The sequence below is a fragment of the Rhinolophus sinicus genome, linkage group LG06, assembly GCF_036562045.2.
Source record: "Rhinolophus sinicus isolate RSC01 linkage group LG06, ASM3656204v1, whole genome shotgun sequence".
NCBI classification, from domain to species: domain Eukaryota; kingdom Metazoa; phylum Chordata; class Mammalia; order Chiroptera; family Rhinolophidae; genus Rhinolophus; species Rhinolophus sinicus.
In genome coordinates, this window is record NC_133756.1 from 14,605,453 (window position 1) to 14,623,884 (window position 18,432).

An 18,432-nucleotide genomic window follows, 5' to 3' on the forward strand; every position below is an offset into this window, starting at 1 on the left:
GCCGGAAAGAGTCAAATGGCCTGTTCTTTACCCAGGCTAGGAAACTACTAGTATGAGAGGGATGCGACCCTTCCAGATGCCTGCCCAGCCGACTCGTGTCTGTTTAGCGTCAATTTAGCAGCGGTAAGGGGCAGCACCACCACGCATTTCCAGACGTGAGGAAACCCGCAGCGGGCGCCGGCGTAGGGTAGCAAACCCCGTCCTGTTATTGCGGCGGCGCCTAAGCCACGTGGGGCAGGGGGCGTGGCGCCGGCGGCCCTGCACTGTGCGCAAGTGCGGGGGAACCCCGAGACTCATGGCGGAAGCGGCCCTGGGTGCTGAGTTCCCCCAGCCCGCCGGTGTCGCGCGCTGGGCCGAGGTTATGGCTCGCTTCGCCGCCGGGCTGGGTGCGCAGGGCAGACGGGTGGTGTTGGTCACCTCCGGCGGCACCAAGGTCCCACTGGAAGCCCGGCCAGTGCGCTTCCTGGACAACTTCAGCAGCGGGCGGCGCGGTGCAACCTCGGCGGAGGCCTTCCTGGCTGCGGGCTACGGTGTCCTGTTCCTGTACCGTGCTCGCTCCGCTTTCCCCTTTGCCCACCGCTTCCCTCCCCAGACCTGGCTGTCGGCTCTGCGGCCCTCCAGCCGATCCCCTTCCGGCTTACTGAGCCTGGAGGTCGAGGAGAACGCACTCCCTGGCTTCGCTGCGGCTCTGCAGAGGTACCAGGAAGCTGCGGCTGCCGGCACCTTCCTGGCGGTCGAGTTCACCACTTTGACGGACTATTTGCATCTGCTGCAGGCTGCGGCCCAGGCGCTCAATCCGCTAGGTGCGTGCCCTAGGCGTCCATCGTTTATCCGGAGGCAGAGCCTTTCTCCCCAGACACTTACCCCTTTACAGCCTCATTACCCATGGGTCTCATAGCTGGGGAATCTGAGTTGAAAAGGAGCTGATTCCATACCCCTCTCCGATTTATTACACTCTGCTTCTTTTCACAGGCCCTTCTGCGATGTTTTACCTGGCTGCGGCCGTGTCAGATTTCTATATTCCTGTCTCTGAAATGCCTGAACACAAGATCCAGTCATCTGGGGGCCCACTGCAGGTGATGGGCGCTTCTCTTCCAGAGATCTGATCCCCTATAACCAACCTTGGGTTAATTCCCTCTTGGTCTGGAGATGGCCTTTCTGCATTTCATATGTGCTAGGCACTGGGGCTACAGAGATGAATAAGACACCGCCCTTCCCCAAGGACCTCACAATCTAGTGAGGGAGCTGGACACAGACATAATTACAATACAGAGTGATAAATGTCCTAGTAGAGGTATGTACAAAGTAAAGTCAGCATGGGGTGAGTGAATCTTGGGGAAGTCAAGGAAGGCTTTCTGGAGATGACGTGAACTGAGTTTTAAAGATGAGCAGAGGGTATACCTGATAAAGTGGGGAAGTCATTCCAGATGGAGTACACCCCGGGGGTTGGGAAATGGGCAATGACTGTGAACTGAAGTTGTTTGGTAAGTCTGGAGAGCAGGGAGAGGTGGGAGTGGAGGGCAGACTGAAGAAACAGCTACTTGTTAGAAAACTTTCTATTCTTTCTTAAGGTGCTTGGACTTGGTCCTGTGGAGCCAAGGGAAACATAAGTAGGAGAATGAGATAGAGTTTTTGTTTGAGAACATTCTGATATCAGTATAAAAGGTGAATTAGACAGGCAGAGGGAGAGGCAAGTGAGGGTTGATTAAAATGGGGCTTATTGCTGTAGTTTAAGGAAGAGGTATGGGGTGGGAAGTAGTGTGGTTGACACGTTGAGATGATCTGACTTCTCGGAACCTGAAGCAATTCTTAGTCATTTATTACATAATACAAATAGAATTTAAATAGGAGGAACTCTACCTGGGGGGCACTTGCTGACTTTGTAGGATTGTTCATTTTCTTGAACAAATATTTATTTACTGAGTACCTACTATATGTCAGGCACTATTGCAGGACCTGGAAGAGAAAGCAGTGAAAAGAAACATACTGTGTCTGGTGTTGCTTATACTCTACAGAGGAGGCAGTAAATAAGTCAAATGTGTATTATGTTAGGTAGTGATAAATGCTAAGGGGAAAAATTAAGTGCGGAATGGATATATGGTCCCTATCACACTTTCTAGTTTTTTGAGGGGAAATCCTGATGATTAGTTGTTTCACACTATTTAAATTCAGAGAGCATTAGTTTATCCTGTATTTTTCAGTTCTATCTTGAAAGTACGCTCAACATTCCCTTTCAAAGGGATTGAGAATGGTATAGTAGGAGTTTTGGTCAAGTGAAAATAAAGAAAATAAGTTCTGTTTCCCCAGTGCTAAGATGTGTTACAAGTGACAATTGTTTAATGGAATCAAATAGGCATTCTACCAGTGCAAGAAATATTTTAAGCTGAGAAGTTTAAAAATCCGACTTTGAGCTTCTGCCAAAGTAACTTTTGCATGAATAGATTATTTGCATTTATTTATTTGAGGGTTTGGTTTAAAAAATAAAGGGGAACGTTAGAGAAAGTGTGATGCTGTTCTTTAGGGTTCTACTAATGGTGATGAAGATGGCAGAGTAAGGCTGATTATTCATAAGACATTGTTTGCTCCAGAATATGTATGAAGCCTTGCAATTAGGCATTCTTACGAACCTGCAGAGCCAAAGCTTTTAAGCTAAACATTTAATATGCTTTGAAAAGTTTGACAATGAGAAATCCCACTTAAATTGACAATAGCCAAAAATCTTAGCCCCTGCTTCCTTAGTTTCCCATGAGATTGACCTGGTAGGTAGTGATCTGTGTTTGCTTATCAAGCTTTTGTTTTTCCAGTACAGATAACAATGAAGATGGTGCCAAAAATGCTTTTTCCTTTGGTTAAAGACTGGGCTCCCAAAGCATTTGTAATTTCCTTTAAGCTGGAGACTGACTCCTCCATCGTAATTGACCGTGCACGGAGTGCTTTGGAAGTTTATCGACATCAAGTGGTGGTGGCTAATATCCTTGAGTCACGACGATCCTTTGTGGTTATTGTAACCAAAGACTCAGAAACTAAGTTATTGCTATCAGAGGAAGAAGTAGAAAAAGGCATAGAGATAGAAGAGAAGATAGTAGTTGATCTTCAGTCTCGGCACACAGCCTTTATACAAAACAAAAACTGAAGGGTCAAAGGTTACAGGATTAAAAATTGTTTGGTGGACCAGGCCTCTTACAGATGGTGAGAACTAGAATAAATCCTTTACTTTCATAAAGACAGAGACAATGAAGGGAAAAAGTGAGTGGTGAGCAGGTGAACACGGTTTGGTATTTGTCCTTTAAAGGTAATTTCATACTCATTAAAAATGAAAAAAGCAAAGCAGTTATGATCGAACCACCTGACACACACGTCTGAATGTCATCTTGATTTTGAAAACGAACACGAGCTGTTTCTCACCTTTAAAACAAGAGCTTTCGGTTATCAGAGCCTCTGTTGTTAAAAACAAACAAACAAACAAAAAAACAAGAGCTTATTGGGAATTATATTCCTCAAAAGACACATGTGGGGCCTGAATATCAACCTTCTTCATACTATTAAATGGTTATGGACGTATGGTTTGAAGATCAAATAGTTGCTGATGCTTACTGTGTGGTATGCCCTGATGATTATGAGGATTTAAAAGATTAACAATGAACATGTCTAGTTTGGGAAATGGATATATAAAGTGCAATAAAGTGTATACCCAAACGCTGACACAATGGAAAGGATGTTGTTTTTTGGGAATTTATCAAAGATGGGAGTAGAAGGGAGGGACACCTCCCTGAAGGTAGATTGCCTGTAGAATGATGAGCTTCCCACTACATTTACTTTTTGCTTTCTTGTCCTAGATTCACTCTATGTTTGACTTAACAATTTACCTTTCAAATATTTTAGGACTACTCTTCAGGGAAACCTAACCCCGGCTTCTACCAGGGGCCAGACAGGTACAATTGATGATCTCTACCCTGAAGGAAGCATTCAGTGTGGTAAAGACTGGACTTTGGAGTCACCTTAGCCAGGTTTGACCTCTCCAGCTGTACCAACTATTCTATAGACTTACACACCTGACTTAATTTCAGTTTCTTCATTTATAAAATGGGGATAAGAAGTCTCTGCAAAATAATGACATTTGTTGTGAGGATGAAATAAAACAGGGAAAAGAAAGGATTCCTCTGGTGCCTGGCACATAATTCATAATAAATAGTTACAATTATTGTTTTCCTCACTTAGCAAGGCATTGTTATGCTGGTGCCCTGATCAATCCCTGAACTCTTGAGAAGTCTTCAAAGCTCTCTCTGTCCTGAGGGGCTTTGGGTTAGGAGTGCACAAGAAATGGAGTCCAGAAAAATCCCCTAAATAATCCATAGGATGGCCCAGAGCACAATTTGAAAAACTACCTTTGATAAGCAGGTAGAAGCAGGTACTGTACTTCACATAAATACTTGATTTAAAATGCAATTCATGATGTTTCTTGGAGTGAGTTGGGAAGGGTTGCCCAATGTATCTGATAATAGAGGTACAATAAATTGAAAAGATTTCAACAGACGTTCCCAGATGCACTAAAATAACTCATTAAATTAGGAAGGTGACCTTGAGCAGAGGACAAATAACTGCAGTAATCAGGACTGTTCTGGAAGCAGCACTCCTATTGGACAAAATTTTTAAGTTAACTTAAGGTCCAATTGGCAAAACCTCAAAAGCAACAGGCTCTGCCAGCAGTGGCTGCAGTGCTGAAGGGATAGGAGGTAAAAGATTGATTTTCTTCCCTACATTTATAGCTTTATGTGACTGATGACTGTCGTCATCTTTGAATGTATAATGAAGATAAATAGAGTTAAAACTAGAAGTGATCTTAATATTTGTTTTTACCATTATTTCCCTTGGGAACTATTTACTATTGTTTTGTTATGCTTAAACAACCACCGCTTCCCCATGTGGAATTATTTAAAGTGTTTTGCCATTTTGTTTAGTTTCCATTTTGAGCACTTAAACAGTATTCATACGTTAAAATTCCAAGAGATTTTTGTTATTTTTTAACAGCAAATGGAAATGTACAAAGAAAAATAATGAAAAGGAACACAAGTCAATGAGCAAATGAGAAGGAAATTGAGCTAGATTGGAGAACCAAGGAATATTTCCCTTGAGAAAGTGACCCTTGTACTGATAAGTAGGAGTTACTTAGGCTTGAGGTGATAGTAGTATTTTAGATCAGAGAGAAAAAAAAAATAGTTGCAAGTGCTCTTATGCCAGAGGGAGAGGTTGAAGCACTTATAGAAAGTAAGATCCGTTCAGAACTGACAGAGCTTTGGAAAGGATCCTATGGGGAACGAGAATAAGACAAGAAATGTAAGTCCGTGTTTGGGATACCAGAAAAGGAAGGGCCCCCTAAACAAGAGTAAAGTCGAGCTTTGCTGAACTAACTAGAATCTTGCAATAAAAGCATTTAAATGAAGATACTAACTGAGCCTCTGTTAAATTTTGTGTTATTTAGAAATTTTTATTTTGCATTATATAGGCGGAAGAACGCATTACCTAAAACAAATTTTCAGTGCTTGGGACTCTAAAGGATTTCAGCCTTAGGAATAATTCTAGGCAAGTCCGGTTTCTTCACTTTTACAATAATAAGTCGAGTCCAAAAATGTGATTTGTTCTACGTGTCCCAGGTAGTTACAGATCTAGGCCTAAAATTCATGACTCCTGACCTAGCATCGTCTCCCTTTTAAAAATGAAGTTACTCCTAGAAAAATAAATCCAGTGTTATTATGAGGGAGCTCTAGATAATGTCTGGCTGGAAGCTATTTGAGAACTATAAATGCCGGGTAACAAAAATGTTATCCTTTAAGTTGCGAATGCACGCCGTGACGTTACCATGGTTACTACAAAGCCAATGGAATGAGTTGTACCTTCGGTTCTGTCCGAAATGCCCTGCCCCAAAGGCCAATGGTGTGCACCATAACAATGATCTTCACAGGAAGAACAGCAGCTGAGCCAATGGGGCACGTCCTTTCTATGATTCCCGCCGGAAGGACGCTTTAGCGTCTCTGCAGCCAGCGCGGTTGCTATGACGCCCGGCGCTCAGTTGGCACCTGCCCCTCGCAGCCCTGCAGCGGTGGAGTGGTGGAGCCGATGGACCCCGGACCCTCACTGCACTCTTCAAAAGGCAATTTCCTGCCTACTTCCTGATGTTCCTGCCTCAGTCCTGAGAAGGAAAGCACCTGTTCTCCGTTCTTTTTCAGCATTCCAGGTCTTTCCCGTTACTCTCCCTACTATGGCCGGGAACTGCAGGAGGAAAGCTTCTCCCTTGGCTCAGCCTTTCTAGCTGCGCAGGCTGGAGTGATTCTACCTGAAAAAGGATTCGCCGGTTCTGGGACCCAAAAGCCACCGGCACTGAGAATTAGGCTGCTTCTCTTAGAGGACACCCCAGTCAGTTAGATAGATGTTCCTTTTCTCGCTCTCCAGGCGAAGACTCACCCCTGCACTGACGACTGATAAGTCTGAAGCTCCAGGCCATCACAAATCCACGAAGCCACTGCTTCCCCGGTTGTAGGCCGGTGAACAAGGAACTGCCGTTTTCTGCTTTGTTGCCCTGTGTTCGTCATGGGGAACCTTCATTCCCAGTGAAGCTCTGGAGGCCTTTTGTATCCTCAGCATAAGACATCATCAAGTTAGTTACCTACTGCTTTAAGCTACAACCTCATCCACTTCTCTCATCACTCTGAGTGCCAGTTTTCTGATTCTGCTCATTCCACAGCCATTTTCACCCTCCCTCTGCCATGTAGCACATTACTGAATGTCCATTCGTCTCTACCACCTGTCATCTACAGGATACCTCCTTCTGCTTTCCTGCTTCAAAGCTCTGGGGAGCTAAGTATTTCGAATTCTTCAGGCCTGGAACCATCTGGAAGATTTTCTCTGTTTCTCCTCACTATGGCAAGCTTTCTGTCTTGGGTAAACTAGAGACTAGAATGGAGCAGTGCACATTGGTGAATACGAGCAGTAAATTGTTACAAGCCTAGTGAGTTTTGAAAATGGAGGGGGGAAAAAATCAAAATGCATTTTTGGGTCCATCTCAGGCTTATATAAAGAAAGTTTGTCCCTTGCTTAAGTGAATGCTTTGTTAGGCATACATTTTAGTGATGTATTCATGCATGTGAAAAGATCATTCAGAACGATCATGTAACAGGATTTCAACTTGAAGCCCATATGAACACAACACCTTGATAGGATAGAATTTTTGTAAAGGAGATGCTTGAAACAGTTCTTGTGCCTCCTCTTCACGTCAGTTTCTTAATCAGAAAACATTATTTGTAATGTGAGCCAAGAAACAATGAGGAGTGATTGGAAATAAATAGTTTTGGCAAGGGAGCAGACTTAATAGTCCTAAAAAGACTAGAACAGAGGGCTGTAAAAATAGAATAAGATTCACTTAGAGCCAGTGCAATTGTATTTTAGCTTGGAAAACTTTATTTGTCTTAAAATATGTGGTCCTTATTGAGTCTTACTAATTCTTCATTATTCAGGTTTAAATGTAAACCTATTTTGAAGATATGCAAAGTGTACATTTTAACAGGTATTTTGGGGGCTAGAAGGATGTGGATTTTTATTTCTCAGGCCAGTTACAGGAATTATTTGTGATATCTGATGCTTGATGCCAGGTCAGTTTTCCAAATACTGAGAAATTCAGCTTTCTCTCCTATAATAGATTGGAAAAGAAAAAACAAGTCCTGAGCTTTTTCAATGTTTTGCATTAAATGGGTACTGAATAAATTCTAATTCTTGGAAACGGGCTGTTAGATGCTATATTGTAAGGAGCTTTCCTTTCCCCTTCCAATATGTATTTATTGAACAAAAATCATTATGGCCATTTAACATAACTTAAAATTTTTATTTTCTCTTACCCTAGTAGTAGTTCCAAACCTGGAGGGTGATTTTGTCCCCCAAGAGCATTTGGCAATGCATAGAGACATTTTTAGTTGTCACAACTGGGGATATGTTACTGGCATTTAGTTGACAGAGAACAGGGATACTACTATACATCCTGCTGTGTACAGAAGATCCCCCCACAACATATTAGCCAGCCCTAAATGGGAGTCATGCCAAAGTTGAGAAACCCTGTCCTAATATATCAACAGTTCATTTTTCTGTTCTGTGTCAGTCTTTGCTCATGTGTGTACATTTTTACATAGTTACAATTATAATGTACATTTCATCTTTCTTTTTCACTTAATTTTTTATTTTAAGCATTTCAACATTGCTACATTGTTTTTAACTTTTTTAAAAGTATTTTTCTCGTTTTATTTGGAAACTGAAACGGAAGAAACAGTATAATATGTATTGTATTTAAGATGTCAGTAAGTTTTAAGTTATATTTGTGTAGAAGGAAGAAAGAAGCGTTAGGGTGAATAATTTGAATGGATATTTCAGTTTTTGTGGCCATGCTATTTCCTTTGTTCCCTAGGGTCACTCAAAGATCTTGGGATCCAAAGCTCATCCTTTGCTCAGAGCCAGAATATTTATAATTCAGAGCTGTAGCGTGAGGTGTGGTCCTGGCTGCTGTGCTGTAGTTGGATGGCACCTGCTAGGAGAAATAAGAACAAGTAGAAATGGCTCTTTACCCATTTGCCTTGCCCTCTTCCCATTTAAAATTCCTCATCTCTGTCTCAGTTTGCTTTGACAACTTTACGACTTCATTGTTTACATTTAGAAGTTTTTGACAGACCCAAAACACTATAGGATGTGCTTCTTTCCAAACAGTGGCCTTTTAAGATACTTAATGAGCATTTATTTAGCATCTACTTTCTAGAGAATAGTATGCTTGTATACTTTGTTATGTTAAGCACAGTTTAGATGTCAGAACATTTATAATTCAAAGAATGGATTTATATTACCTCAAGATCTGCTTTTTTAGAATTTTCAAATTACGCAACCATTGGGTCTCAATAAATTGACTGGTCCCTAGTATTCAAAGTCATGAAAATATAAGCAGCATGACGGGGGTCAATAAGCATGAAAGGCTAATGTCAAGGTATGGCAGAGGATGGGACGAGAGAGACAAGCAGGAAACAGATTGTGAAGAATCTCTGTTGCCAAGCTAAGGGGTTTGAACTCTTTCTGAAAGCAATGGGAAGGTTAAGTAGCAAGTGATTTGTAGTCAGATGGATCAGGCTGAGAACTTTGTAGAGTACAGATCGAATGGGGGCAGCCTGGAAGCAGGGAAGTCAGTTGAGGAAGCTATTACACTAAACTGGGCAAATAGTGAAGAGAACCTCTATTAAGGTACCAGCCTTAGACATGGTGAAGATGACTTAGAAAATAATAAAAGGTGTAGATTCTAAAACCTCAGGAATTGGTTGTACATGAGAGTGGGATGAATACAAGGAAGGGGCCCAGGATGACTTCCAGGTTTCTGGCTTGGGAAACGATATTGATGGTGATTTTATTACCTGGAATACAGGAGGAGGAACAGGTGTAAGAGAAAGATGATTGGATTGTTCAAACCGAGTTGTTCACTAGACAGTCGAGATGCATTGCTCTTAAATAGACTTATTTTATATTGCCTTCCTAGCCTACATCCTCTTTTTTGGAACTTGTACCTTTCTGCCAATCCTTGCTTAACCAGGAGGCCTTGGTGGCCATCTTTGCACCCCTACTTGCAACCTCTTCCAGCCACAACTGACTGAATGAGGATTATACAACTAACTTCAGAGAGAGGGACACAATTCATTGGGTGAGCAACAAATAATTGTCTCTCATAACTTTGAACTAAGAGATCAAGAACAGAAATGGCTTAATCTGAAAAGTCATGTTGATTTAGGACCTGAATGGCTGTTTTCAGCCTTGCTGATGAACAAGCAGAGGAAGCCCATCTATATAGAAAAGCAAGTTAATGAGGGCTGATTCATACGGAAACCCAGAGATGAAGGACCCAATAGGTCAGGATAGATTAGTAATGGCTGTCCAGTTCCATATCCACTTCCAATGTAGTCATTTTTAGTTTGTAGCATATGCCCTTGTATCTTATTCTTTTAGTAACCCTCCTTTAGTTTTTGGGATTGGTTGGCTGTGAGGGACAGAAGCCTCAAAATAATAATAGCTTAAGATAGAAATTTATTTCACATAAAAGTCAAGAAGAAAGCAGTTCATAACTGATAGGGCAGCATCTTGAAATTGTCAGACTCAGATTTCTTCTCTGAGTCTTAATAGTGTATCATCTATTGTGGCTTCCATGGTGTCCAGGACGGCTAATCAAGCTTCACCTATCTTGTCTGCATTCCAGCCAGTAGAAAGGAGGAATGAGTGAGGAAGAGAGGTCATCCTGTTCCTTTAAGGATACTTCCTAGAGTTGGCACACAATTCCATTTATTAATACATCCCATGCTCAGAACTTAGTCACATGGCTGTTTCTAGCCAGAAGGTGATCAGTCAAACAATTAGATGTCTTATTTCTGTGGAAAAAGGGTGAATAAATATTCAAGGACAACTGGCAATCTCTGCCACATGCACTTGTATTTGTTCTAACTTCAGTGTGTTTCTTGCCACTTTTTCTAGAAAAATCTGGAGTTTAGCAGAGATGGATTATTTAATCCTCCAAACAACCCAATGAGGTAGGCATTGCTATTTTATCCATTTTATTTTGGGAAAATCAGAGTTTAAAGAAATTAGATGACTTGTCTAAGTCACACAGCTAGAACGGGGTTTGAACCAAGGTATGTCAGATTCCCATGCCCAAACTATCAATCACCATGATAGTGAGAAAGTCAGAGAGCCAAAGGCAGTGTTCTTAGCAATGGTGGCATTGGAAGGGTCTATGGAAGAAGAGGAGCTCAGGAAGAACACAGAGAAACAAAGGCCGAAGAGGTCAGAGTTAAAACAGGAGTAAGTGACATCACAGAATAGAGAAAAGAAATACTTTCAAGAAAGGAGTGAACATATGCTGCAGAAAGATCATATATAAAAATAAAAGAAATGTGTCTGATTGGATTTGGCATTTTGAAGGTCATTGTTGACTGAGTTTGAGTACAGTGGTAAAAGCAGAAGCCAAAATATAGTGATTTGAGGAGTGGAAGACAAATTAGAGGACGATAGCTCAAGGGGGATGTGGTCAGATCAAGGTTATTTTTCTGTCTTCATTTTTAAGATCAGAGACATATTGAGCCAAGGGCAAGCAAGGCAGTATAAATAATGAGTACAGATAATGAGCATACAGAAGAGAAAATGCTTTCTTGAGGAAGCAGTATGGGATGGGATCCAGAACAGGTAAAGGATTAGTTTTGATCAGGAGGATGGAAAGCTCTTCCACCGAGAAGGGAAAGAGGACAGATGTCTAAAAGTGAAGGTTAGTATGTTGGTGACAGTAGAAGAAACTTACAGTTTTATCATGACCTTAGTTTTGCTAGTGCTGTGGGAGACAAGATCATCTGCCAAAAGAGGGGCAAGGTGGAAGTTCTGAATAGTTGCTGAGTGAAATGGTAGCAGAAGCTGGTAGAGATAGAATGACCCATGCAAGTAGAGAAGCTTGGCTCAGGCTACAGACCATGAGTTTGTAGTGGCTCCAGTCTGTATGTATATTTTCCTTTACTAGCACTTAGCATACTAAAATAGGTAGAGAATAGTCAAATTGTCGAACTTTTCCAGGGCCGGGATTTGCAAGGAAGGTAAGACAAGTAGCAGGGTAATCGGAGACATTGGTGAGAGACTGAAATGATCAATGGGTCTAGGCTTGAGGGAGAAAACCAAAGAGAATCTAGCAGTTTGAGAGAGGATGTAATGGTCCAGGAACTGGAGGTCTCACAGTAATTGTATAATAAGTATAGTTTCAGAGAGCAACCACGTCACACCCATTAGTATGGCTGTTCTGTATATTTTTATGGAAGTTCCTCAAAAAGTTAAACACAGAATTATATATCCAGCAATTTCATTCCTAGGTACACAGTCAAAACAATTGAAATCGAACAGATACTTTACACCAGTGTTCATAGCAGCGTTAAGCACAATAGTCAAAAGGTGGCAGCAACCCAAATATCCACTAACAGATGAATGGATTAACAAAATACATACAATGAAATATTATTCAGCCTTAAAAAGAAAGGAAATTCTGATAGATGCTGTAAAATGGATGAACCTTGAAGACATGCTAAGTGAAATAAGCCAGAAACAAAGGAACCAAAATTATGATTCCACCCATATGAGGTACCTAGAATATGGAGATTTGTAGAGACAGGAAGTAGAATACAGGTTACCAGGGGTTGGGGAAGGGAGAAATGGGGAATCATTGTTTAATGGGTACTGAGTTTATGTTTGGGATAATGAAAAAATCTGAAAATGGATAGTGGTGATGGTTATGCAACATTGTGAATGTACTTAATGCCATTGAATTCTACAATTGAGAATGGTTAAAATGGTCAATTTTAGGTTTCATATATTTAACAGAGAGGGAGAGGGAGATGGTGAGAGAGAGACGGAGAGAGAGAGAGAGAGAGAGAGAGAGAGAGCAGGACGTATAGAAGGTGGTGGTCAGAGTGGGACATTTGGAGTTTAGAATTGCAGGATTTCAATAGTAGTTCAGATGATGACAAGGGGTTTGGAGGTAGCCCCGGGGATGGGCAGCTAAGTAGAATGGAGATTAATAGCACTGGCTCTGGGAGGGTGGTGAAGTCTAGGAGCTTGGATGAGTCAGTCATGCACTTGGATATTGGCCTACAGCCTTCACGGTCCTGAGCAGCAAGCCCCCTTTGCTGTATTCCTGCTCACCCTGTGATACCCACAGTCTCCTAGAAGCCAAGGATCCAAAGGTATTCTCAAAACCCCTATCTCCTTTTCCTTTCAGTATTCTCCAACCTAAGACTCTCCCACTCCACCTTTACAACATGGGGTACGGGATTGTGCTACTCTCTGGGAGGAAGAAACCCACAGTACATGATTTGTAATAATTCTTACATTTATTTTCTAACAGCGCACAATCTCATTAGTTTATCACAACTTGTTTTAACATTTTGGTATATTTGCTTCCAGTCTTTTCCTTACGTGTCTGGTTTTCCCACAGTTGTAATACTTTTGCATTCTGCTTTTTCTCTTATCATTATAATATAGGCATTTTTCCATATTACCAAATAGGCCTCATAGGATGCTATATATTCCTAGTGTCGGCTCTCTGATACCCAAGACTAAAACCACAAGTTACTGAATAGTGCTCAGAGACCCTGTAGGGAGAAGGAGGACATGAGTGGGGACTGGACGATGGGGGTGAGGCAGGGAGGAGCATGAGAAGATTTTTAGGTACAGGTCATGGGAAGGACACTTACGGGTACAAAGATTCAAACCTGGGTCCTTTTTTCTTTCAATGTGAATATCAGATGATAACTGAAATTCTATATATCGTCCACCAAAAACTGGTGATATGAAAATAATAAGATTGGAAAACTTAGCAAGAAAGTAGAAAAATAATAAAAATTTAATTTTGCTGTTAGGAAAGCAAAGCTAGATAGAATTAGGTGGACTAGCTGCAGTACAACAATACTTATGCTTATCACTACAATTTGGGTCAGATTGACTTGGTTAAAAGTTGTGTTTGATTATAACAACAAGTCTTATTCATGGTTACTGGTTCTAGTAACACAGATACCACTTCATCAATCAGCAGACGTTTCTCTTTCACCCATCGTGTATTGCAAGCTGTTATATAGCATCATTACTTAGAGCGAGACATTTTAGAAGAGAGCCGAATGACTTCAACATTAACAAAAATGATAAGACATATTCTGTGAGCAAAAGAATTCCTTGATAGTACAGAATTAGTGAGCTCTCTTGCCTCTAAAGGAATGCTTTTATTTCTAAATATTCAATAGATGAAACAAAGGCTTCTTTGGAATTTATAACATTGCAAGGGACCTGTGGGAGATTTTCAGATTATTAAATTGCAAACTTTAGAACTGGGCAGACAAAAAAGCTTGCATTTTTTTAAAAACACTCTACCATACATTTGTATGATATATGCCATGTCAGTTCTTATTTTAGAACATATACAGCTATTCAAAGCATTAGTTTTTTGTATTGTTAGCTATTTCCTGTAAGTGCGCATGATAACTGGGTAACGTAACCATTGATTAATGGGAAAACTAAACTATGTAGAGTCTAATCCTGGGCATATATACATATCAGATTTCTTGCATGCTCAGTTGTATAGTGTGTGTGTATACGTGTGTACACACACATATGCTTCTCTCTTCTATCAAGGGAAAAGTTCAAGTAGAAGACATACTTCACCATTTCAAGAAAGAAGGAACTGAACCTCATGCTACTACGGAAGAACCACTCTATTTTGTCTAGTGCTTATTCTAGCACAGTAAAGACAGGCTGAGGACTGCTACCAGAAATCTAGAAGAGCTTTCAATGGAAGACATGAAAGAAGTAAGAGCTAATAGCAAAGTTCTAAGATACCCATGGTTTTGTTCATTGTCCATTAAGTTAACACATTAAAAACCAACGTTTGAATATCACTGTATAGCTTGCAAAGCACTCACATGTACCTTTTGTTTTTCATGAGCTATATCAACAGCTCTGTATTGGTTTCCAATAGACTACATGTAGGATGTTGCCCAGAGATGACTGGTTGAACATCCAAATAGGTCTGTTCATGGTGGCTTTCATTATCTTGGTAAATTCCTCCTTGTCTCAATAACTAACCCTATAGCTAACTCTCTTGGTTGTTGGCTTAGAAATCTGAGTGGATCTGCTTCTCAAAGGTGGACTTGCATTAACTAAACTCACAGAGAAGTTTGTAGAAAAAGAGATGCCAGCTTATTAATTGGCAGAAATATAATTGCGAGAGGAACCAGGTAATATGTCTGGCTGATGCCTTCACTCCCTACAGGCACACTACATAGGAAGCCAACTTTTAATCATACTCATATGTTTACTTGGTATACACATGATTCTAAAATTTTATAGTACTAATTAAGATAGCCAGATTTACAAAATAGGGCTATTTATACCTGCCCTTATTTCTGGATCTTGTTAATATCTCAGACCAGTGTACCTAGCCCTTTGATGACTAAATAATGGCATCTTTTGACTCTCTTATCACTCTTTGATGTTTCCAGTACTGATCAACCTACTTTCTGACATGTTCTTTCTTTAAATGAGTTAATTCTCTCAGCTTGCTTGGAATTCACTCTGCTGTGTCTCCCCATCTCAGTACAGATTGGTAACTTGTTGATTTTTAAATTTAACTCTTAGAAGGCAATCTGATTTCCAGACTCTTAAAGAGGGATGTTTCTCCTTCAGAACAAAAGCAAGATAGCATAATAGACCATGCACTTTAACATGAGGTAGATGGGGGTGAAAAATTGCCTGTAGCACTATCTCTCTGGATAACCTTAGGCAAGTAACTTAACTTCTTTGAACTTGAAATTCCTCATCTGTGAGATGAGGATGATAATAGTTTCTTCAAAAGGATTTGTGAGGTTTACACAAGGGAATGTGTATAAAACATTTCACACACGTATTTGACACCTAACAAGTACCCCGTAATTTATTAGAAATAGATACTATTCTTCCTGCCATTTTAAAGAGGAGGAAACTGAAGATTACCAGGAAGTTATAAAGTTAGACTGCAATCCTGTGTCCCTTATATACCATTCAACTTTTTGTTCATATTCTGAGGAGCTGTGCAATAGGCTTCAAAACAATTCAGCAAAATGTAATTCAGTTATTCCGGGAGTCTGCTTCTAATCAATCTGGCAGTAGGTAGGGGCTCAGTCTCTGGTTCTGGCTGGCCCTCCCAAGTGTGCAGCCCAGCTCTTTCCTTTATTGTTGCATGACAAGGCAAGCCCCTTAGCCTTTTCCAGGCTGCTTCCTCACCTATAAAGTGGGAGGCTAATAGTCCCATAGGGTTGTGGTGAAAATTAAGTATTTCATATCCTTAACACAATGCCTGATGCATATACTTAGCTTTCAATCTGTTGTTTTTAGCCATATAAAAGTACCTTTTGTGAAGCCGCCATATTAACCAGAAACTATTTTTAAAGAACACCCAACAATTTATTTTAATAGATTGTCTCCTATTAACATTTCAGACATCTTAATCCGTTTTAGCATAGGAATATAAACGTAATTGTTGTGTAAATTTTTCTCTGTTCATGGATATCATGACCATATTTCCTAAACCATAGATAAGAAGATTTGATTTGAAACTTGATATATAAGTGGGAAAAAATATTAGTGATAGTGACTGTCATAAAATTTGTGTTTACGTGTCATCATGTCTATGAGAAATGGTAATCTTTTAACATAAAACAGATGGAAGGAAGTTTAGAGAGAGAGACCTACACTTAAGGAAAACTGAGTTTTCTGTTTGTTTCTCAGATTATAGACATGATAGTGTGGTAATCTCTTAATGGCTCTTTCACTTAATAGACTTTTCATATGGGTTAAAATATCAACCATGGACTACTAAGAGTAAAAAAATGTATTATTTTCTTTTTAGGTGGAAAATTATGCAAACCTTGTCTGTAATTTACCCGAGGAAAGAGAAACATTTTCTCATGGTTATGAAAAGGAAAACAAACATCTTATACATGAGTTTAAAGAGCTCCAACTCAAACAGGGTAATTTCTCCTTTTGTAAAAATGTAAATTTTAATTTTTTTCTAATTATAAATATTAATATGTGACAATTATAGAAAACTTGGAAAATGTATAAAAGTAGAAGAAAGGGAAAAATTAGTCTATGTCCTTCAATTTGCAAAAGTACATGTAATGTTTTAGATGTATTTTTTGCCTGCCTTTTTAAAGTATGTATTCTGCAATATGTGTGAGCGAATGCAGAATGGTTATTTCCATCAATGTCTATGACAGCTCTTACCATAGTGTGTCATAATTACCTGTGTCAGCTTCTCTGGGGCAGAGATTATATCCCTGTCTCAGTGGTTTCTGTGTTCCCCGTAGCACCTGCCTTACAAAGTACTTAGCATATTAAAGACTCAGGAAATATTTATGAAGTACTCCAAAGCTATAAGGGAAAATACAGATAGGATCCCTTTGTAATATCTCCTTTGTTTGGCTCCACAAATTATAATTATCACATGTGGTCAATGATTATATTTCTTATTTTCACACACATTTATTATTTTCTTTGCTCAGCATTTTTCCTTGCATCTCAGATATTCCATTGGAATCATTTTTCTTTTAGAATTTCCTTTTATTAGGGTCTGTTGATGGAAAAGTTGTTTTCCTTTATTTTGAATCGCAGGTGTAGGGAAGGTTGAGGTGATCATAGGACATATTTCACATATTTCTACATTCTTGTTTCTTCCCCCCCCTTGTTTTCCATTGTATATATTGTGTTTTTCTTCTGTTGGTTTAAAAGTTTGCATTCTATTTTGGTTCATATAGTGGTTGCGTTTTGAGAGTTTTCTTTCATTTCTTCCAGCATTTTCAGTTATTCTCAGCAGGAGGGTTATCAGGGCTCTAATCAGCCGCACTGTAAGAAACAGAAGCGACTGTATGAGCTGCTGCCGGCATAAATTAGCTTGTGAAGGATTGGTGAGAAGGGGAATGATGTCATTGTAATAGGGAAGTTCACACAGTTTCCCCAGCGTGTTAATGATTCACGCCACCAGCGAGCCTTGAACTTTGTACAGGAAGCCCATTCATCCCACATTCTTCTGGGCTCAGTGTGGCCACATATTTTGCCTAAGTGCTCATTGCAAAGATATCTCTAATCTTTGTGCATTTGCCTTTGTTTCCGTAACTCTGCAGACTTAGCTCCTTTAGCTCACCTGCACAGCAAGCTTGATCTTTTTTAAAAAGGTAACGTTCCATATTTACTATAGTATTCCTTTACTTTTTTAGGAATTTGTCATATCTCTTTAAATGCACCCGTATAATGATTAGGATTGTCACTGTCTTTCATAGCACTCGACTGCACAATGATACACGTTTTGAGTGATCTATACCAATCTGTTTTTTCAATAAGCTCTTATTTTTAGTGAGCAAGTTTGCAAAATACAGTTGGGTTTTTCTAAGGAACACATATGTGAATCACATCAGAAATGGTTTATATAATTAAAGGATATCCTTTGAAGGTGGAGCTAACATGATTTGATAATGGGCTTAATGTTGGGTAGGAGAAAAGCAGAGAACTCACTGGGAACCCAAAGCTTTGTGGCTTGAGCAGTTAGAATAGGAGGTTCTTAACTGCTCAGATGGGGAAGAAGTGTTTTAAGAAAAAGATGTGAACAACTGAGTCAAATACCGCTCACTGATAGGCTGTGTGGAATGAGGATACACAATGGACCATTGGATTTGGTCACATGGAGGTCATTAGTGACTTTGATGAGAGCTGTTTCTGTGGAGTGGTAGATATGAAAGCCTGATTAGAGTGGTAGGAGAGGAAGAGGGGACACAGGTATAATTGATCCTGTCTTGAAGTTGTGCTGTGAAGGAG

At 40.1% G+C, this 18,432-nt stretch overlaps 2 protein-coding genes across 14 annotated transcripts in view; both read left to right on the forward strand.

Annotated features, from left to right (window-relative positions):
- The first annotated feature begins 10 nt into the window (after positions 1–10).
- PPCS (phosphopantothenoylcysteine synthetase) lies at positions 11–14,313 on the forward strand. Of its 5 annotated transcripts, none has more exons than XM_019751152.2 (3): positions 11–803; positions 973–1,076; positions 14,221–14,313. In XM_019751152.2, the coding sequence occupies exons 1-3, from the start codon at positions 296–298 to the stop codon at positions 14,311–14,313; spliced, it is 705 nt and encodes a 234-aa protein (XP_019606711.1). In that variant the 5' UTR covers positions 11–295. The 5 variants fall into 5 exon arrangements, with proteins under 5 accessions (XP_019606711.1, XP_019606707.1, XP_019606709.1 ...); XM_019751148.2 differs by lacking the exon at positions 14,221–14,313 and adding an exon at positions 2,810–3,459; XM_019751150.2 differs by lacking the exon at positions 14,221–14,313 and adding an exon at positions 2,805–3,459 and having other exon boundaries at positions 786–803.
- A 63-nt stretch (positions 14,314–14,376) lies between these two features.
- CCDC30 (coiled-coil domain containing 30) overlaps positions 14,377–18,432 on the forward strand; it is an 80,095-nt gene continuing 76,039 nt past the window's right edge. For 8 of the 9 annotated variants that reach the window (XM_074334527.1, XM_074334529.1, XM_074334528.1 and 5 more), the window contains exons 1-2: positions 14,377–14,394; positions 16,472–16,592. In XM_074334527.1, the coding sequence (XP_074190628.1) occupies positions 14,377–14,394; positions 16,472–16,592 (139 nt within the window). Of the gene's footprint in view, positions 14,395–16,471; positions 16,593–18,432 lie in introns of those variants that run through there. The other variant, XM_074334533.1, reaches the window with a different exon arrangement.

Bases quoted from the DNA above. Each gene is read 5' to 3' on its own strand.
- PPCS (XM_019751148.2), top strand. From the start codon at position 296: ATGGCGGAAGCGGCCCTGGGTGCTGAGTTCCCCCAGCCCGCCGGTGTC. The intron at 804-972 runs GTGCGTGCCCTA...TTCTTTTCACAG, and splicing joins CCAGGCGCTCAATCCGCTAG to GCCCTTCTGCGATGTTTTAC. The intron at 1,077-2,809 runs GTGATGGGCGCT...TTTCCAGTACAG, and splicing joins CATCTGGGGGCCCACTGCAG to ATAACAATGAAGATGGTGCC.